Raw genomic sequence first — 27,325 nt, 5'->3', positions numbered from 1 at the left:
CATGTAGGTCTCCATATAAGTAATTAAAACAGAATTATGAGTTAGTGCAGCCTCTCCCTGCATGAATGGCTAATAGCTTTGTGCGTCTTACATATTATGTAGATTCTAGGTACAGTTGGTGGCTTTTACACATATATTACACCTTTATAATCTTAAGGGTTATGGATAAATCTCCCTTATATCAAATCAGTTCATTGGCTGATCCCGATCAGTATTGTCTACTCTGATGGTAGCAGTCCAGGATCTCAGAGGTTCTTTCACATCATCTACTATCTCAGGGGTGGCCAAACTGCAGCTTGGGAGCCGCATGTGGCTCTTTCACACAGTCTAATTTAATGTTAATAAAAAGCAGATTTGCGTATTTTTCAATAAAAATGTGTGTGTAATATTTGTTCATGTCTTGCAGCTCTGAAACATCTGATGTTTATTCTACGTGGCTGTTGCGTTAAGCCAGTTTGGCCACATACTTTTAATTGGAGATGCTGGGGTTTGAACCTGAGATCATCTGCATACAAAGCAGTTGCTCTGCCGCTCTGGTTGACTGCAAGGGGGCTGCTCTTGCAAATGGTTAAGAAGTTGCAGCTAATTAAAGATTCTGTAGCCCTACTGTAGGATTCTGGCTATCAGGAACATACTCAACTGATTCTGTACTAATTACAGTTACTTCTGGTAACATGGGGGTGTGGGCTAATATGCTAATGAGCTGTGCTGTCAGGGTGTGGCCTAATATGTTAATGAGTTTCTGCTGTTGAGTGTGGCCTATTATGCTAATGCGTTCCTGCTGGGCTTTTTCTACAAAAAGAGCCCTGAGACCAAGTAAGAGTTTTAATAACAGTGTTGTAAAGGGGGTTTATTTATTTCTAGCTGTCAGGTCAACCGGACAGAGAGGTTAGAGTTAGGCAGTGTATGTTCCTGTTTTGGGAGACAGAAGTCAGAGGACACACCTGTGCCTAGAAGCTGTCAGCAAGCTGCCATTCTGTTTTCTGTGACCTCTGTGTACATATCCTTACCCTGTTGCACCCGGCTTGTTTTTACTATCCTGCTTCTGTGCTGGAATGCATAAGATAACTACTGGTGGACGTGTGTGGGAGACGATGCTGTAATGCTTGCCTATTGCTATCTCATGAGAACTGCACCTGTGTTTTGTCTGATGTTCTGCCTGGTTCCCATGGACTGGGCGCGCAACCGTTTCATTAGCCCGCCAGCGGGAATATTATTCATTGGATATGTATCTGTTTGAATTTCCTTTATTATGCTCGCCCTAACTGTGTATCCCCAGTTCTAACAAAGAACGTGTTTGAGTATGTCTTCAACGCTTTGAAATAAATTTTGCTTTTCTTGAAAACGTGGATTTATTCTCGATGCTTGGGGATTCAACATATTGTTAGAACTCCCTTTCTCCTATCGTTCCGAATCTGGCAAGATCATGAGCGGAGCTGAGGGAGACCTACCGAGAACGGAGGGGGATTCAGGATCGGTCCCACACACCTCCGCTCCTTTGGTGACTGCAGCCTCGCTGGAGGGTGCCGTGGGGGGAACGATTCCCCGCCGGCCTGCACATCTGTCTTGGCCGCCTCCGACCCCTTCGCACTGGGGTCCGCGGAAGACTCAACAGCAGGATGACTGGACTATGTACAACACTCAAGGCACCCGTGAGGTGTACTCCCGTCGAGGGAGCGGATTACGTGAAAGTCTGTTTGACAAGGGATTGTTCCCAGAGCCGGGGGCTACCTCGGAGAAGGGGTGTTCTGAGCAAGACCTCGAAGAGTGGATGTTCGAGCCATCGGGGCCCCGAGGCCACGTAGAGGATTCGGAGGGAGCCGGGGGCTTCCAAACGGAAGGAGACTACGACCCACCCCCGGACTCCCACCCTCGAGATCCGATCCCTGAGGAAACCACCGGGGAACGACTGGAGGAACTGGAATACTCGGTGAGGGACCTGTTGAGGGCATTCCAGGATGTAATGGAAGCTCTGCCGGGGATGATGGACATTAGAATGGCTAATTTTCTTGATGCACACGCCGCGCAACAGCAAGTCGCCCCAGCACCGGGAGTTCCCGCGCCGCAGGTGCCTGCCCAGCCACCGGCCGGACCTCCGCAGCAAGTAGGACCTGCGCAACAGCCGATGCCGGGTCTGCCGCCGGGTCTGCCGCCACCGATGAGGCCAGTGCCAGCGGGACCACCGGTTGCTCCGGGTCTTCCTCTCGGGGGAGTTCCGGGGCAGCTGGGACCGTTGGTAAGGACTCCACGGCCCAGACCCAAGGATTTACTGGAGGCTACCTTTGACGGCAACCCAGAGGAACTCGCCTTCTTCACGGTGAGGGTGCACAAATTCGTAGAAGAGAGCCGACACCTCTTCCGAAATGAAGCTGCTCTCATTGATGTCATCTCGGCGAGACTGAAAGGAGACGCCGCCACATGGTATGTGGGACTGCACAATGACCGCGGTCCGGAACTTTTGAATTTGCGAGCATTCATGTGGGCGCTGCGGGCTCGGTTTGAGGATGTCAACGCGAGCCAAAGGGCCAAAGCATTTCTCCGCACCTATCGTCAGAACAAGAAGTCGGTTCGCGAATACACACTGGAATTCCACAAGCAGGCAGCAAAGCTCCGAGACTACCCCGATCACATTTTGGCTGAAATGTATCGATTGGGACTCAACGCGGACATCCGAGAAACGGTTTTGAAGACTGTTAATCCTATCTCCCTGATGGCTTGGACCCAGGAAGCTGAAAATGCAGAGGATCGGCTAAACACCATCAAGCTCGACCTGGCTGCTACGACCAACAGACCCGTCACTGCCAGCGCCTCCAGACCCAAGACACAACGCCTGTCGGAATCGGCTCGAGAACTACGCATGAAGATGGGGCTATGACTAAAGTGCGGGGAGAAGGGGCATTTCGCCGTGGATTGTGGCAGCCGTCAAGCTAAAGACAAGCCGCCTACTCCGAAGCCTAAAACGCCACTACCGGGGAAGACGGGGATGGCCAAACCACGATTCTCCAAAGCTCTTCAGGCGGCCCAAGGTCCGGAAGGAACCGAGCCGCTTGCTGCCGAGTCAGAAGAGGACGTGGAGGTTGAACCGGCGGAAAACGACAACGGCCTGTTGTGAGAGGCGCAAAACGACACGGCCATTCCAGCACTGCGCCCAAGGTGGTGAGAGAAACCCCTTCCCTGTTTTTCGTGACTGTTTCTTTAATGAATCCGCTCCTGGGTACCCACGTCAGGGTGAGAGCGTTGATTGATTCTGGGTGTGGGAGGGATCTCATCAGCCCTAGAGTGTTATTGACACTGGAAGCGGGGATAACCCCCTTGAAATCTCCCATCATTTTTACCCAAATGGATGGGGCGCCCATGGAACCTTGTACGCATGAGACTATGGCTTTGCGGTTGGGGGCTGGCGATCATTGGGAATCCAGGACCTTCATTGTTACCCCTAAGTCGCAGTTTGATTTGGTACTGGGGAGTCCCTGGCTATTTACCCATGACCCTTACATCTTGTGGGAAGAAGGGGTTGTCAAATTCGTGTCGCCAAAATGTGTAGATCACTGCTGGTTGGATTCGTGGGGAGACCGGCCTGCCGCGCAGTTCCCCTGCGGCGCTTTGAAGCCGGAAGAGTTAGCGTCTTTGCCTCGAGAGTATAGAGACTTGGCGAAAGTTTTTGGCGAAGAAGAAGCTAACGAACTGCCCCCCCATCGCTCTACTGACTGTGCTATTGAACTCTTGCCTGATTGTAAATTGCCTAAAGGTAAAATCTATGCGATGGGGCCGGCTGAGAAAGTTGAACTGCGGAATTTTATTGATAAAAACTTGGCCCGCGGTTTCATTCGCCCGGCTTCCTCCCCTTTCGCCGCGCCGGTACTCTTCCGAAAGAAGAAAGACGGGGGGCTCAGATTGTGCACGGATTATAGGGGTTTGAACGCTGTTTCTTTGTCCAATGCCTACCCCCTCCCCCTTATCAAGGACTTGGTAGCAGAGGCCACCAAAGGCAAAATCTTCTCGAAACTTGACCTACGGGATGCATATTTCCGAGTGCGCATTAGGGAGGGGGACGAAAGTAAGACTGCGTTTAATACCCCCTTGGGGCAGTTTGAATACCTCGTTATGCCCTTCGGGCTTCAAGGGGCTCCGGGGGTCTTCATGAACTTAATCAATGAGGTCCTACATGAATTTTTGTTCAAAGGGGTGGTTCTTTACCTTGATGATGTGTTGCTGTATTCCCAGGACCTACCGTCGCATATTAAATTGGTGCGCCAGGTCCTTAAGAGGCTTTATGAGCACAACCTGTTCGCCAAACTGTCTAAATGTGAATTCCACAAGCCCTGCATTGACTTTTTGGGTTATCGCATCTCCGGGGGGAAGGTGGAAATGGACCCTGCTAAAATACAGGCTGTGCTTGACTGGGAACCCCCCAGAACCCGCAAACAATTGCAAATGTTCCTCGGATTCGCCAATTTTTACAGAAATTTCATCCAAAATTTCGCTCAAATTGCCCTTCCTCTAACCGATTTGTTAAAAACCAAGGGAAAGGGGTTTGATGCTACAAAACCAGGCGCCCCGCTTAAATGGTCCCCTGCTTGCGCAGAGGCTTTTGAGAAACTTAAACTAATGTTCACGTCTGAGCCCGTGCTGGCGCGCCCTGATGAAACTAAAAAATTCATTGTCCAGACTGATGCCTCGGATGTGGCAATGGGAGCCGCTATTTTGCAAGAAGGGGAAGATGGTCGTTTACACCCCCTTGCATTTGTGTCTAAAAAATTTTCGGACGCTGAACGAAACTGGGGGATTTGGGAGAAGGAGGCGTCGGCTATCCGGCTGGCTCTCTCCACTTGGAGGCAGTGGTTGGAGGGGGCTCAACTGCCATTTGAAGTCTGGACTGACCATAAAAATCTGGAAATGCTGAAATCCCCCCGTTCTCTAAACGCAAAACAACTTCGTTGGGCGGACTTCTTTGCTAAGTTTCGATTCACTCTTCGTCATTTTCCTGGGACGGCTAATTCCCTGGCAGACGCGCTCTCACGCCTCCCACAGCATGACAGTCAGCGTGAGGTCATCATGGACTCTGTTTTCTCCCCCTCCCACCTGGGGGGGGCTGTTGTCACCCGCGCGCAAGCGCGCTCAATTCCTCGCTCTGATGAGACTTCGCCTTCCCTTTTCCCTAGGGGGGGGGGGCCTGGGTCCAGAAATATGTTTCTGCTTTTACTGATGAAGATAATGCCTCCCTGCGGGCATTGCCGGATTATGTCCGTAGCCCAGAAGGTCTGATTTATTCTGGGGACAAACTGTATGTGCCTATTTCAATGAGGAGGGAAGTGATGGATTCTGCTCATGGTTCCAGACTGGCAGGACATTGGAGTTTTGTTAAATCACTGCAACTCATCCGCAGACAGTTTTGGTGGCCACACATGCGAAAAGACCTATTGACTTTTGTTCGGTCCTGTCAGACCTGTGCCTTAACTAAACCCAGGGGGGGCAAGCCTCCCGGTCTTCTGCAACCACTCCCTACTCCATCGAGGCCTTGGGAAGTGGTGTCCATGGACTTTATTACTGATCTCCCGTTGATTTGTTTTCTAAGCAAGCTCATTTTGTGCCTTTTCCTTCCTTGCCTACAGCTCAGAGGTTGGCGAAATCGTTTATGTCTCACGTGGTGAAAATTCATCAATTACCTGCTAAATTAATTTCTGACAGGGGGACCCAATTTGTTTCTAAGTTTTGGAGGGAACTTCTTTCCATTTTAGGGGTGGAACAAGGGCTCAGCAGCGCGTATCATCCTGAAACGGACGGTCAAACGGAACGAGTTAATCAGACCCTGGAGCAATATCTTCGTTGTTTTACTAATTATCAACAAAATGATTGGTGTGAATTGTTGCCTCTTGCTGAATATTGTTATAACAACACTGTCCATAGCTCCACGGGCATGTCTCCTTATAAAGCTGTTTCTGGTTACGACAGCCCCCCCCTCCCTTTCTTGGAGGGGATGGGCCAACGTCCTGTGGGGGATGCTGATACCTGGTGTATGTCCTTGCAAAAAGCATGGCCTCTGCTATGCCAAACACTTGACGCAGCCAAGGCTGCTTACAAGACCCAGGCAGACAAGGGTAGGGTGGTGGGGTTTGATCTGAAACCTGGGGATCTTGTGTATGTCTCGACCAAGAACATTAAGATGCTGCGACCTAGCAGGAAATTGGGGTGGAAGTTCATTGGTCCATTCAAAGTGCGTAAAGTCATAAATAATGTGGCGGTTGATGTTGTTTTGCCTAAGAATTTACGTGCTCTGCATTCTGTTTTTCACATGAGCCTGTTGAAGAAGGATCCTGGCCCGTCTCCCTGGAGACCAGCAGTTACTCCTCCTCCACCTGTCATTTTGGAAGGGGATGAACATTTTGAGATCGCTGATATCCTTGATTGTAAATTGAAACGTGGTAAACTCTGGTACCTTATCGAATGGGTTGATTTCGGTCCCCAGCACCGCGAATGGGTGGAAGAAGGGGATATTCGGGCCCCTTACCTGATCCGTAGTTTCCACAAGAGGTTCCCGGACAAACCGGGAGGTCTCCCGCCCAACCCGGGAGATCTCCCGCCCGACCCGGGAGGTGTGTTTTAAGTGTATTTTAAGGGGGGCAGTATGTCAGCAAGCTGCCATTCTGTTTTCTGTGACCTCTGTGTACATATCCTTACCCTGTTGCACCCGGCTTGTTTTTACTATCCTGCTTCTGTGCTGGAATGCATAAGATAACTACTGGTGGACGTGTGTGGGAGACGATGCTGTAATGCTTGCCTATTGCTATCTCATGAGAACTGCACCTGTGTTTTGTCTGATGTTCTGCCTGGTTCCCATGGACTGGGCGCGCAACCGTTTCATTAGCCCGCCAGCGGGAATATTATTCATTGGATATGTATCTGTTTGAATTTCCTTTATTATGCTCGCCCTAACTGTGTATCCCCAGTTCTAACAAAGAACGTGTTTGAGTATGTCTTCAACGCTTTGAAATAAATTTTGCTTTTCTTGAAAACGTGGATTTATTCTCGATGCTTGGGGATTCAACAGAAGCAAGACCAGAGCAGGGGCTGCTGATCAGATGTCTCAGGAGAAAGCAGACGGAGAGATGGCAACACCAAGTGAAGAGGTCTTGCATCTCTAGCTGCAAATTAAGCAGATGGAACTTGAAAAAGAGGAGAAGGAGAGAGAATACCACCTACAGATGGCCAAAATGCAAGCCGAGAAAGAGGAGAGAGACAAGGCAGCCCAGAGAGAGCTGGAAAGGGAGAGAATGCTGAAGGAAGAGAGAAAAGGAAGAGAGAGAGAGAGAGAAAGGGCAGCCCAAATAGAGCTGGAGAGAATGAGGATGGCGCATGAGCTTGAAATGGCAAAGTTGGGAAGAGAGCCACCTTCACTTCCTCCAGATGCTAATGTACAAGGGAATAGAAGGAAATGTCCTCTGTATAAGGAAGGAGATGACATCGAGGCCTTCCTTCAGAACTTTGAACAGGTCTGCATAAACTACAAGGTTCATGAAGAACGGTATATGGAAAAGCTGAGACCGCAGCTGTGTGGAGTCCTGGCTTCAGTGTCGGGCCAGATGGAAGGTGAAGAGAGGACCAATTATAAGCTCTTCAAACAACGAGTGCATGAGAGAGTGGGATTCACTAAAGAAGGGGCCTGAAAGTGCTTTAAGGAGATCAGGCTGGAAGGTAGAGAGCCCTACCCACAGCTGATGTATAGACTGGGAAGAGCCTATGATTTATGGGTAGAGGTTGCTGAGGCCAGGACCATGGATGACATCAAGGCCCTGATGTGCATCGACAGGTTCCTGACTCTTCTTCCAGAGCATATTAGGCGCCCCCTTGTGGACAAGAGTCCTTCCACTCTCTGGGAAGCAGGACAGTGGGCCGAGTGACTGGCTGAAGCCTACGGAGGGCAGAGGTAAAGCACCCCTCATGACTGGGGTAAGAGGGAGTCTCCTAAGTCCCCACCTCAGCCTGGTAAGCCGTCAGAGAGGAAAGGAGAGCCGCCACAACAGCAGCAGAATGTTCCCTCAAATACCGGGGTGAAGTCACCACATGAGGAGAGGAAAGTGCCACGGTGTTTTGCCTGCAACCAACTAGGTCATATCCGGAAGCAGTGCCCTAAGAACGGAACCAGCGTGCACCACATGATGCTGGAAGCCAACCAAGCCATTCCTCCTATATTCGATCCAGAGTATATTCCCCAGTGCCACTGGAAGAAGGTCCGGGTGGATGGCCAAGAAGTAGCAGCCTGGCGAGATACTGGTTCCCTCCTAACTACAGTGTATCGCTCACTAATCGATCCCAAGTACCTCATCCCAGGAGAAGAGAAGCGGGTAAGGCGTCTGCACAAAGCAGAAGGGATTGTGCTCCCTGTGGCTCAGCTACTGATTAGCTGCCAAGGCTGGGGTGGATCGTGGAAGGTAGCCACCAAATCAGTGAAATGCAGTCCAAGATAAAACTGTCTGCAACTGCCTCCTCAAGATGGAAAGTGAGGGGTCCAGGCACACCCAAGTGTTTTTGGTTGATGTGACAATCAGGAGGGGCCTCTCCCTGTGGTTTTCATTCCCGGGGCAGGAACATATGGGAGAAGACATTGGATACCCATGTAGGGCTTTAAAGGACAAAACCATCTCCTTGGATCAGTAGCTGGTATAATTCCTGTAGTATCAGGGTCACATGCTCCTGATAGCTGGTTCCAATCAGCAGTCTAGCTTCAGCTTCCCAAGGCTCTTCACGGCTAGCTCCAGGTAGAGCACATTTCATTAGTCCAGTCTAGATGTAACTAAGGCATGGATCACTGTGGTTAGATCTGACTGTACCAGGAATTAGTGTAGCTGATGCACCAGCTGAAGTTGTGCAAAGGCACTTCATACCACTGCAGCCACTTGGTTTTCTAAAGTGACTGTTGTCTCAGGTAGCACTCCCAGGCGGCAGACCTGACTTTTGAAGGGGAGTATAATCCTATCCGAGACAGGAGAGATCTGAAATCCCTAGTCTGCCTTTCTACAAATCCATAGAACCTCTGTCTTGTTAGGGTTAAGTTTCAGTTTGTTCCAACGCAGGCATAATTAATGATGAGGTATAATAATTTAATAATGATGAGGTGTAACAAAAGATGACTTACTCCCTTTCTTTCTAGAGCCCGGAGAGAGCATATGAAAATAGATTCAGACCTCTGCATCATCCCACTGAATGTTCTTCCATAGTTTTACACTTCCTTGAAGGGTTTCTGAGTTTTTACATTTGGATCCTCTGTTCTTGGAGCTATAGCAGAGTAAGCTTGATTTCCATGGTGACTTGACTTATTCAAGCATGGTGTGCTCAGTCACCTGTTTACCAGGCAGCAATACTGAGCAGGTCTGCCTGTTTTGGTCTCAGGCCCCATCACAAGATGTACCGTGCTGCCCTATAGACTCCACAAATACTGTCATCCAAAAAGATTTTCAGGATCTTTAGTAAAGGTGTAGAGTGGGTGTAGCTATGTTGAATTCATGAACTTCACTGTTTTCCTGACATAATTCACTTTTATGGGGTTTTTTGTATATTTGCAAGCTCAAATTCTCATTATTGATCAGTTTTTTAAAAAGATTAAAAATACCAAAATATCATCAAGTTTAAAATATAGATGTCAGCCAGATGTTTCTGGCAGGTAAAGCCAGTTTTACTGTTATTTTCTTTGGGTTGAAAGTTACACTCCAGAATCACAAACCTTTTCAACATTCAGTATTTGATGTTATCCATTTTTTTCCACAGTATATCCATTCATCAGGCATAATTCATAGGGTAAGTGAAATGTGTCATTTCAGTTTCTGCTTGTTTAAAATGTTCTACTCACAGAACCAAACCATTTGAAAGGGGTTGCCAGTAAAAGGAAAATTTGGTCTGTCACTACTGAGCACTTACGATACTATTAATTAGAAAAAATACAAAAGTACACTTATGTAAGCTTGATGCCAGCTATAGTAAGGAAGAAAATGAATGTGAAATAACTGTGTTACTGCATAGCACTATTAGTTCTACAATATTTATTAAGCATATCCCTCATCCAAGAACAATGGCATTGCTGGTTTAATTAACACCTGATGCTGTTACTTGTGTTTATATATCTCAGCTTATAATGTTACTTAGAATTATCCTCTTGTAGCTAGTTGAGAAATCATTGCTAATTTATTCTAATATGATAACAAGGAGTGAAACCGCTCTTTAATACTAAATTGCCAGGAACACAGGTATATGTGTCTTTAGTTTGCTCAATGAAAGTATTATAACTTGTTATATATGTGTAGCCTTGGCTGCAGTCAGACGTGCAGTTTGATCTAGTGTGGCCCCACCTCTAATTGATCCAGGGTTTTTTGCAACAGAGAATTGTGATCAGACTCACCCCCTTAACACTCTTCAAAGTGCTTTTACCCTGACCTTGCGCAATCAGACACGGCAGCCAGGGAGTGGGGCCATTGGCCTTTTTTTTTTTAGTTTGTCCTCCGAGCATATGCACAAGCTCTGATGAATCTCCTGGGATATGTAGTTCACTGCCATCCTCCGTCTCTAATCTTTTCAATTAACCTCTTCCCCAAAGCACAGAGGAGGAGAGAGAGAGAGATGTAAATATGCAGTTATGTGCACATCGCTAGCTAGTAAAAAATGGTGGCTGGAAAACAAGAGAGCAGTCAGACCTTCCTGACAGCTTGGCTGCACAACAGAGTGACCAGACAACAGGAAATCCGTTCTGAAATCAGCTCAGCCCCAAAGGACAAGACTTTCACAGGAATCGAAACACACAGTAAAGGGGGTGACGGGAAGCAGACTACTGGGGCACAACAGACAGATGTTGCTGTCTGCTCGTGCTTTTTCAATCTGGAAGGGAACAGCAACGGCAATGGATCAAATTGCACATGTGATCACAGCCCTTGTGTCATAAAGTATAAGAATCCTGAGCTAAATCTTTGTTTACTTGCCAGGCTTTAGTCTGTAGCCAACCAAGGCTACTGCCTATAGAGAATATGGTGGCCTACTCTCATCATTTGTAGGGACAATGGCAACATACAGTCCTGGGCTTCATTTAGGTCTCAGTCTAGACTTGACATGTTTGGCTTCAGTGCAAGCCCAGTGAGGCCCTGCAGGATGATCTACTCTCTGAGCCTGCAGTGAATGCCCATAAAACCTGTCACCAAGAGCTCCCTCCCAGCCTACATGCTGATAGATCCTAGAAGAGTTTCTCTAGATCTTCGACACTTCAGAAATTCAGTGGAAATGTTATCTAAAATTTTGCAACCTGAAATTTGTTTACTGCTGCTGTTTGTAGCTGAAGCCACCTCTGTACAGGCCTGACCGATGGCATGTTCATGGTTTGGGGAGTTCACTTGCAGCCAAATTGCCACTTTTTGTATTTGATCTTTGAGTTACCTAAAACAGTGGCCCCACCCAAAACAACTGTTTAAGGTTTCAGGTGAGGCCAATGTTTTAGGTAACTCAAAGCAGCAAATACAAAGAGTGGCCATTTAGATGCAGCTGAGCTCCCCAGTCCTTGACACATGACACCAGGTTTTAAAGAAAATGCATTGTTCTTTCTGTTGATAACTCCATTTCAGATTGGTTTATTTTATAGGACCTAAAACCTGGAAACCTAGCAGTAAATGAAGACTGTGAACTGAAGGTAAGAAATAGAGTGTGAAATATTGGCAGAGGTTTTGTTTCTTTCTAATCATTCTATATCGCTGCTCAGAAATGGAAGCGGATATAGGGGATTTGGAGAGGATATGAAGCAAAGGAAATGTAATTTGGTCCCCTAAAAGTAGGGCAAGGATAAAGGATACTTCAGTTATTCTATGCTAGTCCAATTTTACCTGCACTAAAGAAATGGAATACTGCATCAGTAGCCTGAAATAATTCAGACTGTATAATTATATACTGCATTCCACTGAAGTAAGTTAGCAAAAATCCCATTGATTTAATGAGGTTTGCACCCAATGTCTTACCCACTGTCTTAGGGCTTGTGCATAATTGCTTGGGTTGATAAGAAGAAGAGAAGAGATTAGATTTATACCCCGCCCTTCACTACCCAAAGGTGTCTCAAAGCAGCTTACAAACTCCTTTCCCTTCCCCTCCCCACAACAGACACCCTGTGAGGTAGGTGGGGCTCAGAGAGCTCTTGACAGAAACTGCTCTTTTTCAAGAACAGCTTAAGGCCATCCAGCCAGGTGCAAGTGGAGGAGTGGGGAATCAAGCCCAGTTCTCCCAGATTAGAGTCCGCGCACTTAACCGCTACACCAAACTGGCTCTGGGCAACCAATTAGTTTGGAAAAATATTGCATGTCACCTAGAACAGGGACGTCAAACATACGGCCCATGGGCCAGAACCGGCCTGTCCAGGGTTCTTATCTAGCCTGCAAACAACTGGTGTGAGGGAGGAAAAACGGAGGCTGCTCAGGGGTGGGTGGGTGAGTGGGCACACATGGTGGGGTGCATGTGGTTGAAGCTGTTTGGTGTAGTGGTTAAGAGCGGGAACTCTAATCTGGGAGAACTGGGTTTGATTCCCCACTCCTTCACATGCAGCTGCTGGTGTGACCTTAGGTCAGTCATAAGTTCTTTCAGAGCTGTTTTCTCAAGAACAGTTCTCGGGAGAGCTCTCTCAGCCCCACCTACCTCACAGGGTGTCTGTTGTGGGGAGGGGAAGGGAAAGAGATTGTAAACTGCTCTGAGATGCCTTTGGGTAGTGAAGGGCAGGGTATAAATCCAATCTCTTAAATCTCTCTGTCAAGAAATAGAAAGGAAATGGCTTGGGGGGGGGGCTGTGAGGATGAGGTAAAATTGTGAGGGAATGGCAGTGAAATTGCCCTCCCATGTCTTTTGTCCGCAGCTCAGCAAGGATTAGCAAGGCCATTACATTGGGGGAGGGCAGAGCCAAGTGGCCAGTGCTGCCACTGCTGCACCAACCAGCTTTGCATTTTTTAAGAGAGGAGAAATGCTCCATAGGCCTGTCATCAGTGAGGAAACAGTAGCTAAAGCACTGCTATCAAAGCAAGCAGATCTTATTCACCCATGACACTACGAAGTGGAGTATAAGCCTGGTGGAAACATGCCTGTCTCTTAGAGAAGATATCAGATCCTGGGGAGTGCTTCCAACCTCTATGTTCATTGTTGTTCACAGGTCCCACATCACTGTCACAACCCTCTTCAAATAAACACTTTCCATGCTCTGCTAGCCACAATTTACAGTGCACTATGCAAAATCATGCACATCCTCAGATTTCTTTGTCTTTGTCTTTTTGTCTTTTAAATGGCAATGATATACAATCCAGCTGTCAACCTTTTTGGAAGAGAATGCAGTTTCATTTGAAGCCGTGTACATGCTGAACTCTCCAATTACGATTCTAGAGAGCTGGGATGGTCCACAGAAAAATGTTAACAGTGGCTCTTTTTATTAGGGCCAGGGGTCATTCTGTAGAAAAAAAGGTGCAGGAGCTCATTAGCATAACTCATTAGCATAACTCATTAGCATAGGTTATTTGCATATGCCACACCCCCTGACATCACTGGAAGTATGTCAGAAGGCAAAAAAGAAGGAAGGAAGGAAGGAAGGAAGAGACAGAGATGGGAAGGAAGGAAGGAGAAAGAAAGCAAATAGGGAGAGAGGAGTGGAAGGGAGGGAGGGAGGGAGGGAGGGGAGAGCTGGAGAGGCTCAGGGGAGAGGCAGGGATGTCTGCCTCCCTGTCCTTCCTGTCTCCAGCCTGGGGGGCTGCAGGGCACCTGAAGAAGATCGGGCAGGGAACCCAGGGCATTTTAATCCCCCCACCAGTCTCTCCGCAAAAGCGGAGAGGCTCAGGGGGAAACAAGGACATGTCTCCCTGCCTCCTCTTCCTTCTCCAGCCAGCCCGCCATGGCAGGGGGGCTGCAGAAGGGAGGGGAGGTGGGCAGACATGTCGGGGTTCCCTGCTCAATCTTCTCCAAGTGCCCTGCGGCTGTGGGGCACCTGAAGAAGATCTGGCAGGGAACCCAGAGTATTTTAATCCCCCCACCAGTCTCTCCGCAAAAGCAAAGAGGCTCAGGGGGAAAGGAGGGCATGTCTCCCCACCTCCCATCTGCAGCCCACCTCCCATCTATGTGCATCCTGATTACCCCATTTTGGCTGATTCCAGGTCTTCCTTTTGATGTCCAAAGGCCTCTATATCCACCTTCCCTTGGCCATGGATCTACTCCACAGAGGTCCTATGATTCATCACAAGGTGCACAGACTCAGGCTGACGACTTGGCTGCTGAACATCCCTGTTTGAGTTCTCTGACTGACTAGCCAATGTCGTACTTTAGACCTCCCACTAGGTGGTCTTACATGAGTAAATGGGGTCATTTTTCTACCTGGGCCAGGACACAGGGAGTTACCGCACAGTTGTGTCCTATTGCCCTAGTGTTTGACTGTTTAATGACTCTTAAAGAATCTGGTTTAGCCGCTTCATCCCTGAAGGTACATTTAGCAGCCATATCTGTTTACCATGTGAAGGTTCAAGGCACAAGCTTTTTTCACACCCAGCGTCTAGGAGTTTTTTGTAGGGGTTGTTTAGCTTGTTCCCACCTCAGGCACCTGTAGTACCTCAGTGGTCCTTATCAGGTCCTCTTCCAACTCTTGCTAGCTCCCTTTGAACCACTTTGGTCATGTAGTTTGTGACTCTTCTCTTGCAAGGTTGTGTTTTTGGTAGCAATTACCTCAGCTAGGAGAGTGGTGGGAATTGGCAGCTTTGAGGGCTGAACATCCATTTATCAAGTTTCAGACAAGTCATGTAGTGCTGAGACCCAGTTTACATTTTTTACCTAAAGTAGTCTTTAGTTTCCACCTGGCACAAGACGTCATTCTTCCAGTGTTTTTCCCATCCCCCACTTTGGATGCTGAAAGGATACTACATTCCCTCCCTCCTACCCCACTGTGAGCTCATGGATGTTCTTCTATTTGTGAGACTTGCAGCGGCTCAGGAGAACTGAGGGAAGGGGGGGAGCCACTGTTTGGGTGGGAAGATGGCCCCCAATATGCTCTGCAGGGGAGGGGCTCCCCTCAGAGTGTAAAAAAATGCCAGATCTAGCTGGAAGAGATCCTCTGATGGCTGGCCTGCACAAGCATGGTCCCAATGTATGCCTGCACAAAAGACACCTTAATGAACAACAGTCACAAGTGCAACACTGTTTACTTTAATGATGAAAAGTATTTTATTTAAGTTTACTATGGCACAGCAGTTCACTGGCATTGCAAATGAGATATACCAGATATAAATTTTAATACAATGTTTATGTTTTTCCTGGTACTTGGCTTTCAATTGCAGTAACTACACAATAGGATATGTGTTTTTCTGTTATTCTCATTTTGAATTTATTTGTGGCACGTGTAAATCAGATGTGCATTTGGCTCTCTATAGATTTTGGACTTTGGACTAGCAAGACATACAGACAGTGAAATGACTGGATACGTGGTTACCAGGTGGTACAGAGCCCCAGAAGTTATACTAAATTGGATGCATTATACTCAGACAGGTAATTTTGGTCATGTGTTTGTGCTAAGATCAACACTCTCTTTCCACATTCAGTTTTCTGTGACTATTGACCTTTGAATCTTGATTGAATCTTGAATATAACTAGATCACTTCATCAAAATGCAAACTAGTGTCATGTCATCTTTATAGAATGCTTCCCTGTGGATATACTTGCTTCTTGGTAAACGTTTTGTAGTTTTCTGGTGTGCTATTTGCATTTGTCAACCTATGTTAAAAACTTCTTGCAAAAAGGATAGTTCTTCAGTTATTAACCTCCCTGAAGGATCATCTCTCAACTTTCAGGTCTCTGGAGAGAGGATCCTATCTCTTAGCATCTCCCTCTGTCTCAGGAGGTAAAGGAAGTTTTTTTGTCATTCTCGCTATTCAGGACATCATTGTATGGCAACTAATCTCTGTTGGGATCTGACTGGAGTTCAGTCTGGCCATCGTACCCTCTGAAGGGATTCTGTTACCTTCTTGGAGTTCTGTTCATCTTGAAGTCCCCAACAGTCTTGGCATAGATAGAATCTTGTTGCATCACTTGGCTTTCAATTCCTGATTCTGTTTAGTCTGCCCAGTTTTAGCTATTTTTGCCTCCAGCACCCCCACACGTACCCTTAGCCTTTCTCTAAACTCTCTGTCTCTATGAACATTGAGCACTGTTTGATTTCCTGGCACATATCTAATCTAAATTACACCTCCAAAAACTTGCACCACAGTAAACCCAGATGGTCTCTAAGATGCAACTTTTTATCTTATTGCAGTAGTCATGTAAAAACTAATGACACAAACCAGTTCCTGTCCTCAGAATGCAACTAGCTGTGTTCTGTCCTCCTTAGAGTTGCCAAGAAAGAAGACTTTTGAAACCTAGGCCTAGAAACCTGCAAGTATTTATCAGGTTACTGGCGAGGAGTCATTCTCTTTATGGAAATCAAATACCCAATTTATTTTGTAGTTTGCCTTTTCAGATTTTGTTTTTCTGCATTAAGAATAGATAAACTGAATGTTGAGGTATTGCATGGCAATTTATTGTAACCATTTTCCATATTTCAGTTGACATCTGGTCAGTGGGTTGTATAATGGCTGAGATGATAACAGGAAGGCCGCTCTTCAAAGGCAATGATCGTATCCTTTCATGATAAATGCCTGACATTGTGATGTAGAGGTATGTTAGAATTCAGGTGCCAAAGAGAGTGAGTTCAGACACATGAAATAAATAACCATCTGCTGAGTTACATCCTGAAATATGACTTATTTGTAAGTTCAATTTTTTTGTATTTTTATTTCATTCTCTTGTTTTTCTTGGATCTGTGCTGTCATAGGTAGAATTCACTACATAAATGTATGCAGATGTTGTCTAAAGTTCAGGAGGGGTTAAAAAGTTGTTAGTTTACCATTCACTCATCGCAGATAGAAATCCATATTTTTATCTGTTTCTCTTGGCACATAGGTGTTGTCTATGTTACTGTTGTCTTAATAGAAAATCATCTTAATGTTTCTAGGGTTAGGGTGCCTGTATATGTTAATGTCAGCTAAAATTTTCAGTGTCCTGTACATTCCTTCCTTTTTTCCTCCTGTGAGTATTGCAAATCAGTGTTTGTAAAGACCTTTGGAAGTTTGGCGCAGGTGGCTGCAGACCATTTTAAGAAAGAAAACAGAAAATTATCTGTTATCTGTATGTGGCTCTTATGTCACTTCTAGGATATTATCACTTAAGCAGTGGTAAAACCGTAGCTACAGAGGAATGTTTGATGAAGTACCATCCCTGCTGCTTCCTAAGACCTCTTCAGACATCATTCTAGATCAAAGGGTGTAGCTGTGAGAAGATACAGATGATGCCTCTGGGATATGTGAACAAATTTCCTTTGTAGAACAAATTTCCTTTTTCCTCTTGTGATATGCTCCAGTTTCATGACCAGTAGCAAAACACTTCATTGATATCACAATTTCCATTTTGAAATACTGACTAAAGATTTGACTCCTGACTTTGGCAATCAGATCTGGACCAGCTCACAGAAATTATGAAAGTTACAGGAACACCAACTCAAGATTTTGTTCAGAAACTTCAAAGCCAAGATGTAAGTAGTTTGTATTTCCCTATCTTAGAACCAAACTATAAGTTTAGAAATAGAAAGTGCTAATTTCTTGAACTGTAGCAGTTCAGATTTAGGATGGGACATTGTACCCTTTGAGTGCCACATAATCCAAAAAATTGAGAGGGGGGAAGTCCTTCTCTCTGCATGTCAAAAATAGAAAGAAAGTTGAGCTAGAGTCTTTCTACATGACGTGCTAACTTTGGACGAGCAATTTTGGTTTTTTTTAGTGTGTGTGTGTTCAGATGTGTGATTTCCTACGCAAGTATGAAATGACGCAGTTCTAAGATATGTCACATGACATGTCTGAACTTGAGAATTAGACTGAATTTCAAGGGATCTTTCAGATAATGGTTCTTTAGTATGGTCAATGTATACACAGATAGCTCCATCCAAAAAGCCTTGGCCAGGGTACAGGCTCCATGTAGTTTAGGTGAAAGCTCAGAAAAAATAGTGTCTGGTCAAGGAAATATTACTATTATTTCTGATGAAAATATGTTCAAAACAAAGTGGAATTCAACATGTATATTTTTTGTAACGAGTAGTTTCTCTTTGAATATTCAATCTTCAGCAGTTTGTATACAAAATTGTATTCTAGGTTAATATAACAAAACCTCTCTTCATAGTCTGAATTCCTCTGGGACTGAATTTGAAGAGACACAAACAAATACCTCTTGCACTCCCATTACTGAGAATACAGTTTTGAATGTATAATTTGGATCTTTTTCAAGGCAAAAAACTATATCAAAAGCCTCCCAAAAGTGCAGAAGAAAGATTTTGCTGCCATCTTGAAGTATGCAAATCCCTTAGGTAAGCCAATATACATACACACAAATGGTGAAGCTGTGTTATAGTAAGGCAGTGATCAGTTAGTGTAGCCCTCTACTTTTAGTTACTTCCTGTCCTTTCCTTACAATTTTTTGTCTATGTGCTGTATTGTGAACCTTTTAACCTTTTCCTACAAATAACTTTTAATGAAAAGTTTACCATGCAAAAGGGTGTGGCCAACTCTTTAATCAAGGTGCAGCAAAACAATTTGGCATAGTTGCACTAGTACGGGGAAAATGTTCTCAAAAGTGGTGTGCTTGAAACAGAGATTTCACACTTTAATGTTATATGTCTCTTTGGATAGTTTAAGTAATTAAGTTCTTGGATAATTAATAAGAAATCATAGTTATTTCATACAGGGGATATTTCATACAGATATCTCAACAGTATTCTATGAAGGCGAAGTAGTTCTTGGCATCCCGAGGCAATGTTTTAGAAGTGCCATGGCTCAGTGGTTAGAGCATCTGCTTTGCATTTTTTTTTTTAATTGAACTATTAGCCTGCCCTCCCCCACAAACAGGCTCAGGGTGGGTTACAAAGAGCAGTAATGCACAATGCAGTATTTAAAATCACATAATTAAAACCCAATTTATGGTAAGTGTTAGATCCCAAATCAGGAGAATAGATCCACATTCAAAAAGAAGAAAGATTTATTTCCAAAGCATGGTTGATCACGAACATACAGAGATTGTTAAGAATAGCTACAATACCCAGGGAAGGTGTATTAAAAGGAAATTCAAACCAGGTTTAAACCAATGAACATATTTCCCTCGTCAGGTTCACAGATTAGAAAAGGCGCGAAGCGGGCTGAGAACAGCAACGGCCAATTTCATAAACACAGGTTGAGTTCACACGGGAAACCTAAATAAGCCAGAGCTTCAAGACATAACATCACATCACACCAGCTGGAGACCTTGGCAGTTACAGAGGCACTACATGAACAGGATAAGGCTTTGGGAGACAGGGAGGGGGATGGGACACGTCACAAGGAAATGGCAGCTCGCTGGCAGTAAGATCAATTACAATATCAAGAGTGCAATCAATGGCAACCATTTGACTACTCCATCTCCTTCTGCTCCCACATAACGTCCCAGTGTCTAAGGTAGCTGGTAATTGACGTTGGTGAAACAGGCAGAGAGCAGACAATACAGATTGACGGCAATAGATGTTAACAGCAATACAGGGGAGACCAATGTAAATGGATCTCCGCCGCCTCAACCATGGGCTTGGTGGAACATCTTCTTGCATTAGGTCCTGCAGGGAGAGTGTTCCACCAGGCCGAGTGTTCCACCAGGCCAGAGTCAAAAAGGCTCTGGTACTGGTTGAGGCTAAGCGGATATCTTTAGGGCCAGGTATCGCCAGCAGATCTTGATCCATTGAGCGCAATGGTCTATGAGGGACATATTGGGAGAGACGGTCCTGCATGAGATGGTCCCAGGCTCAGTCCCTAAAACCTCCAAATAGAATGGTAAAAAGGTAAAGGTAAAGGTTCCCTTGCTCGAAAGCCAGTCGAATCCGACTCTAGGGTTGCGGTGCTCATCTCCGCTTCAAAGCCGAAGAGCCAGCGCTGTCCGAAGACGTTTCCGTGGTCATGTGGCCGGCATGACTAAACACCAAGGCGCACGGAACGCTGTTACCTTCCCACCGAAGTGGTCCCTATTTATCTACTTGCAATTTCTTGCTTTCGAACTGCTAGGTTGGCAGGAGCTCGAACTAGAGACAGGAGCTCTCCCTGTCTTGCGGCACCCGGGTCTTGAACCGCTGAACTACTGACCTTCCACAGCCTGCAGTTCAGCGTCTTAACCACTTGAGCCACCGCAGCTCCTTAAATAGAATGGTAGAGGATGTAAAAAAACCTTGACCTGAGACCTTGGAGAGCCACTGCAAGTCTTAATAGACAGTCTTGATTCAGTATAAGGCAGGTTCATATATTCATGTATTCAGGGAAGCATGTTAATTTGCAGCCCTTGTGCATATGTTCCTTGCTGCTAGGGGGACTTTATTATAAATTCTAACAACCTTTTACAGACTTAAGTTGTGCAACAAAATACACTTACAGCCTCTGGGCCATGACTGGACAACCAAGCTGCCTCTGAAGATGCACATGAAGTTGGCTTACACTGAATCAGACAGTTATTCTATCAAAGTGTGTACTTTGATTGGCAGTAAATGTCCACAATCGCAGGTGGCAGTCTATCACATCAGTTACAGCCTGATGCAGCCCTAATACCCCAGTCTAGCCTTATCTCATCAGTGCTTGGAAGCTAAGCAGGGTCAGCCATGGTTAGTACTTGGATGGGAGTCCACCAAGGAAGTCCAGGGTTGCTATGCAGAGGAAGGCAATAGGAAACCACCTCTGATAATCTTTTGCCCTGACCTGGATGGCCCAGACTAGCCTGATCTCATCAGATCGGGGAAGCTAAGCAGGGTCAGCCATGGTTAGTACTTGGATGGGGGACCACTTAGGAAATCAAGGGTTGCTATGCAGAGGCAGGCCATGGCAAAACCATCTCTGAACATCTCTCGCCTTGAAAAACTTATGGGGTTACCACAAGTCAGCTGCAACTTGATGGCACTTTCCACCACCATGACCCGATCCTTTTAACTGGAGATGCTGTGGATTGAAGCTGGTAAACATCTGTATACATAGCAGATGCTCTTCTACTCAACCATGGCCCCTCCCACACATGTGGACATTGCTGGTCCGGATTCTGAAAGTCTAAAAGTTCATTTTCATAAATATTTCAACTTTGCAATTATCATCAAGCTAAACTTTTAAATATTCTTAAACCTAACTTGCTATTACACAAGGTAGATTCAGTACCAGTGCTTGAACATAACCCCCCCCCCCCCTTTCACTGAGCCAGCAGTAAACCTTTTGGAGAAGATGCTGGTGTTAGATGCAGAAAACAGAATAACAGCCGCAGAAGCTTTGGCGCATCCTTATTTTGAAGCCATCCATGACCCTGAAGAGGAACCTGAAGCAGAGAAATATGATGATACTTATGACAACATGGATCTGCCCCTGGATGAATGGAAATGTATGTTTGGTATTGCTTCACTTAAAGAAAAGTGGTAGTTTAGAATATAACATTTATAGCCATTGTTGATTTTTAGTAAAAGAATATATAACCATTAATTTAAGAAAGCTAATGCAACAGACTTGTGGACTCTATGTGTCCTCCTTTTGCAATATTCTGTTCTTTTTTATTTTCCTTTCCCATTTTTCAAGTTTTTCTCTTTTCTAGAATAGTGAGGGGCATTGTAAAGTACCTCATGTAGAATCAGGTCACTGTTCATTCCAACAGGAAGAGGCTGTCCAGGATCTTGGCAAGAAATAGTTTCTAGCCCTGGTTCATTCAATCTTTTAAATTGCCGGGGATGTTTTTGTATACAAATCATGAGCTGTACCACAGAGTCATGGCCTGTTCTCAAATGTCATGTCACCTTTCCCTTCTCATCATTTTGGGGCCAGTGCTGCTGCTGTAGTTCCTGTCAAGCCAACTGTTGCCTTGCTCCTCTCTCCCTCTTGCTTTAGAAGTCCACTTGTCTAGTCATACAAGAGTTTCAACATACAAAGCCAGAAAAGAGCAGAAATGGTGAATTGAGTGTCCTTTGCAGTGGAGGATAAAGAATGCTTTGCTGACATGCTGAGCCTGGAACAGATACAGATGGAGTGGGAGTGCGTCATAACAATGACACCCTGGCTGTTCTTTTCCTCTTGGCTGTTCTAAGATTTTATAGGGTTTTTTAAGACAGGAAAACATCCCCACGGGATTAATAAAAGCCTAAAATTCTATAAGTGATTTAGAGCTTCATAGATTTCTCACCCATGTTGACTTTACCAGGGAGTGTCCTGTGCACACGAGTAGGAATCCCCAATAGATGCATGAAATGCTCCCTAATGCCAGGAAAAGAACAAAGTGTCCACACTTCACACAGTCCTCTCTGTATGCTGCAGAGCCCTTGTTAAAATAAACAGTACTTTGAAACACAGGCGGTTCCACGCTCAGGAAATCCCAGCATGTTTACATAGCCATGTTTCCTGTTCTTAAGCCTTGCTCACTTTTCCACTGCTTCCTGAAACCATGTCATGAACAGCAACCATATGTAGGTGTTAATTTTTTTCACCAGCTGATGGGTACAAATCATGCTGCTGTTAAAAATCTCTTCATTATTTTGATTACTGATTGGTCAAGCTCCTGCAGTTAGCTACAGATAAACCAGTTCTCAAATTGTGTGAACTATGGAGTGGCATTTATTTCCCTTTTTCTTTTAACTGATCATGGTTCATGGTGACATAGTTTCTGCAGTCTGATACAAATCATGATTATGAATTATGACAGCATTATTTTAATGTTTTGAACTCTTCCAGGCATTACATATAAGGAAATAATGAACTTTAAGCCTCCACAGTTGCCTGAATCAAAAGAAACAGCGGTATAACTACAAAGGACCATTTGCCTGGGAATCAAGTAAAGAAGAGTGTAAATTTTTTAATGTATAATTTAATTGTACAAACCTTTTTTAAATAAACTGGATACAATCTGTTTAGTCTGCATTGGATGTTATTAGTACTTCGGATTTTAGGGTGGAAGCTAGTGCGTTTGTTAGTAGCATTTCAAGGCCCTGGCTTCTATTTGCATCCCACATTTCCTCACTTAAAGAATTACATGCTTAAAAAGGTGAGGGTTTGCGTGTGTGGAAATCTACAATTCAAAATACATGCATTATTACAACTGTTCAAAAGGTTCCCTTTTGTGTCCACAATATCTGGGGCCCACTGTACATCTTTCATCTGCCTGCAAAATCCTGTAAACTTGTTAATGATAAGCCCTTTTCAGTTATATTCCTTTGGCTACACATGATCACTAAATCTAATTCCTGTTCTCTTTTACAGAGAAATATAAATACGCTCATATAGATGTATTATGGAAATAATGTAATTTGTGTTTCCTTATATAGAGAGTCTAAGTGATGAAGATGGTTTTAAAAAGCTACGTTTTTGACAGTAAGTCAATAAGTAAAAACCAAAAAAAATCAGGTAAAACAGTCTAAGGGGAGAAAGACCACTTTAAAAAAAACGTTTGGCATTTGACAATTATCCAGCAGGAAAATGCCAGTGTACTTTTTTAAGGGCAATGACAGGGTAACTGCTAGAGGTTGTTCTCAGACATGATTCCAAATGGTGTAAGGTGCTGACAGTGTAATTCTATGCATGTTTATTCAGGAGTAAGTCTCAGTATAGTCAATGGGAAATGTGCATAGGGTTGCAATCCTGGGAATCTCAACCTGGGAACTGACAGCCAGGCCCAGATGCCTTTGCTCGTAGTAGTTATTATGGCTGACACTCTGCTGTGGCTAGGCCCTGTCAGTGCTGGCGGTAAGAAGCCTTCTGGTAGCTCAACAGCTCTCTGATGATAAGGTTTCACCAGCAAGTTCCAAGTTAAGTGCAAAGGAACAGACATCTCTCTTGAAATTATTTTTGTTCATAATGGTCCTTTGTATAGTGGCACAGAGGATTTTAGCCAAGTGGGTTTTTTTTAAAGTTCGGTGTGGAAGATATATCAGATATATCAGATATATCAAAAGCATTATCTGAAGCAGACTTCAGTCCTTTAACAATTTACTCATGTGCCTTGACTTATTCTGTCAAAAGTTTCCGGCTTGGTTTATTGAATCTTTATATAAACTTTCTGGAAAAGCTAGGGTTGCCAGCTGTGTGCTGGCAGCCCTGTGTTATGGAAGGTTGGAGGGAAGTTGCCTTTCCTTGCTGGGAAACTTCTTTAGACCAAGAATTCCCTGGAAAGCACCTTAATAACCAGGTGCCTGGTGTCATGTGGTCCATGGGATCGCGAAGAGTTGGACTCGACTGTGCGACTGAACAACAACAAAGCCACCACTCAAGGATCTCCTGAGAACATCTGGCTTGACCTCATGGTACAGTACTAGAACGATAATGAAGTTACAGGGTGGAAACCCTGGAAAATACTTCCCTGGAAGTCTAATACAAATCAGTTATTTTTAAATTAGCCATTTCCATTGCTTTCACAAAATTGTTATGATCTTCTCCTGGTTAACCACTGGTATGAGGTTGGTTGGTTTACATACATTTCAAATACTATTTGCATTTATATGCTGCTTTCTTCCCCAATGGGAATCTAAAATAGCTGAGAACCTCCCCTCCTCCATTTTCTCACAACAACAGTCCTTTGAGGTAGGAATAACTGAGATACTGTGACTGGCCCAGGGGTTGTTGTGGTGTTGCCTCTGGGATTTAAAATGCATAAAGTCTAACCACAGAAGTGGGATGGCTGATTTTTCTTTAAGAAAAGATTTTTCTGCTCTACAAAAAAAAATCACTCTTTAATAGCTCAACAGCACCTGCTGGGGCCTGTATCCAGACAAAAGTGTAGTGTCATAACCCAAACCTGCTCTAAGCAGTTTGATCTATTGTGGTGTCAGGGTTGAGACATACCATTATCTATGGCTGATGATGCTCAAAGGCTTCTGCAGTTTTCTTTGTGTTTTCCATACCAATGAATCACATCAGCTGGAGAGAGAGAGGAGGTTGCCACCTACTGGCGAGTACCAGCTAGATTGCACATGAAACTTTCTTATAGTGACTCAGAGCTTTGGTCCACTAAAGTCAGTATCGCCTATGCCAACTGGCAGCGGATTTCCAGGTCTCAGGTAGAGGTCTTTCACATCATCTACTACCTGATCCTTTTACTGGAGATGTCTAGGATTTAACCTGGAGCCTTCTGTATGCTCTGCAACTAATCACCAGCCCCTCCCAGCGCTCACTGTTCAGGAATGTACTCAAACGCACCATCTACTTGGCCATCATTAAACTAATAGCAGCAGAAGTAATAGTAGGAGAACATAACTAATAGAAGACATTAAATATTTTATGATCACTTATGGGAAAGAAGCAAAAATGTACATTAGGAGCCTGAGCACATAATCATTAAAGTCAATGAAAGGACAGCACTTGAAATTAATTGGCCCTGGGTTTCTCAAAGCAAGCCCGATATGGTTCACACAGGTATCTTTACTCAACCCCAACACCCCTTTCTTGTGCACCACGGTATGACTTGTATGCATTGATTACATATGGGGCAAATTTGATGAGATTACCCCCCCCCCCCAAGTCTCTTTCTGAAGACCCCAAGAGGAAGAATATCAATACGCTTTTATTGGGAGCAACTTAAAATCAGAAATGTGAAGTCTCTTTTAAGTCTTACAGAACTCTCACTTAACGTTGAAGCTAACCTAAAGGGAAAAGAGAGAGAAATGGATGTTGATAGTTACAAAATATTTCCTGAATCAGGGAGATTTCATTTATACTTCCACTGCCACCTGATTCTCCTCTGCCCTGTATCCCATCCTAAGCACTAATGTATCATTTTCAACAGTTTAATAAACCCCAAAGTCATTTCTTTCCTTGTAAACTGAGATGGACAACTTTTATGACCTAAGTTTGGTGTAGTGGTTATAAGCAGCAGCAGAACTCTAATCTAGACAACTGGGTTTGATTCCACATGAAACCAGCTAGGTGATCCTGGGTCAGTCACAGCTCTCTCAGCCCCACCTACCTCACAGGGTGTCTGTTGTGGGGAGGGGAAGGGAAGCCACTTTGATACTCCTTCTGGTAGTAAAGGGCCAGGTATAAAACCAACTCTTCTTCTAAGAGGAGGAGGAGGAGGAGATTGGATTTATACCCCGCCCTTCACTTGGAATCTCAGAGCGGCTTACAAACTCCTTTCCCTTCCCCTCCCCACCACAGACACCCTGTGAGGTGGGTGGGGCTGAGAGAATTCTGACACAAACTGCTCTTTTTCAAGGACAGCTGTGCCAGAGCTTGTGACTGACCCAAGGTCACATCAGCAGGTGCAGGTGGAGGAGTGGGGAATCAAACCCGGTTCTCCCAGATTAGAGTTCGCACACTTAACCATTACACCAAACTGGCTCTCAAGAGTCACCCTCCCCCAGAATCTTCCTGTGAAGATGGATGTTTGAAGTATTTATACCCTACTGTGTTCTCTAAGGGGACACACAGCATCTGGTCCTGGATTTGTTGGCTGGCTCAGTTGAAGATCCCAGCCAACAAGAGTCCTTTGGCTCACACCTCTGGCCACCCCAAGCTTTGTAATTTACCTGGAAAGGAAAGAAAGCAAACACAGCTTCAACAAAAATGTTTAACAGTTGGTAAAGATGTTCCTCTCAGTCCTTTCCTCCCTGTTGGAGTGCCAGCTAACAAAGTGAGGGGAGGAGGGAGAGCACTTACTTACCCCAGTCCCTTGGGTACAGAACTAGCCATGAGTCTTGACACAAATGGTGCTGTTTGCCATGTGTTCCTGAGGGTCGCGTCCCTCTGATCCAGACTGTTCCTGCACAATCATGTCAGTGTTGGAAATAGTTTTTGTTGTGAACATTGCGATGTACTTAGCCACTCAAGCAAACCAAGTCCCTTTCACGTAGGTCTTTTGCAGGTAGCCATAGGCCCCCAGTAAGGGTGAAGCCACCTGATCTGCTGCCCTGGGTGGTAAACAACCAGTGCCACAGTCAAACAGGCAGGGCAGGCTCCCTTTTTTATTTTATAAGGGTGGAAGTTCTGCTCCAAAGGCCTTGACTTCTTGCCCTGAGGGTTCCCTTCTGGGGTGCACCCACATTCAGTCAGTGATTTCCAGACACAGCTTCAAGGTACAGAGCAACTTTATTAGTCCAAGGAGTGTTGCACAAGACATGAATCACTCAGACAGAAAAACAGAAAAATAAAACTTTCTGTTTCTAACTAAAAATCTATCTAAGGACTTTTAAGCCCTACTGCCTTTAGATATCTTCAGGTAGCATTCTCCAGTGGTTATCTCACCCATCCAG

The 27,325-nt window shown here is 45.0% G+C and overlaps 1 protein-coding gene across 2 annotated transcripts in view; it reads left to right on the top strand.

The window, feature by feature from the left end:
- The window catches only part of MAPK12 (mitogen-activated protein kinase 12), a 61,570-nt gene extending 38,648 nt beyond the window's left edge, over positions 1-22,922 (top strand). For both annotated transcript variants that reach the window (XM_015411806.1, XM_015411807.1), the window contains exons 5-12: positions 9,763-9,792; positions 11,615-11,662; positions 15,408-15,522; positions 16,575-16,646; positions 17,520-17,599; positions 18,346-18,424; positions 21,310-21,483; positions 22,818-22,922. In XM_015411806.1, coding sequence (XP_015267292.1) covers positions 9,763-9,792; positions 11,615-11,662; positions 15,408-15,522; positions 16,575-16,646; positions 17,520-17,599; positions 18,346-18,424; positions 21,310-21,483; positions 22,818-22,888 — 669 coding nt within the window. In that variant the 3' untranslated portion in view covers positions 22,889-22,922. The remainder of the gene's footprint in view (positions 1-9,762; positions 9,793-11,614; positions 11,663-15,407; positions 15,523-16,574; positions 16,647-17,519; positions 17,600-18,345; positions 18,425-21,309; positions 21,484-22,817) is intronic.
- Positions 22,923-27,325: the final 4,403 nt, after the last annotated feature.

Source organism: Gekko japonicus, unplaced genomic scaffold, assembly GCF_001447785.1.
Source record: "Gekko japonicus isolate JY-2015 unplaced genomic scaffold, Gekko_japonicus_V1.1 scaffold283, whole genome shotgun sequence".
Taxonomy (NCBI): Eukaryota; Metazoa; Chordata; class Lepidosauria; order Squamata; family Gekkonidae; genus Gekko; species Gekko japonicus.
This window is presented reverse-complemented; position numbering and strand designations above follow the sequence as displayed.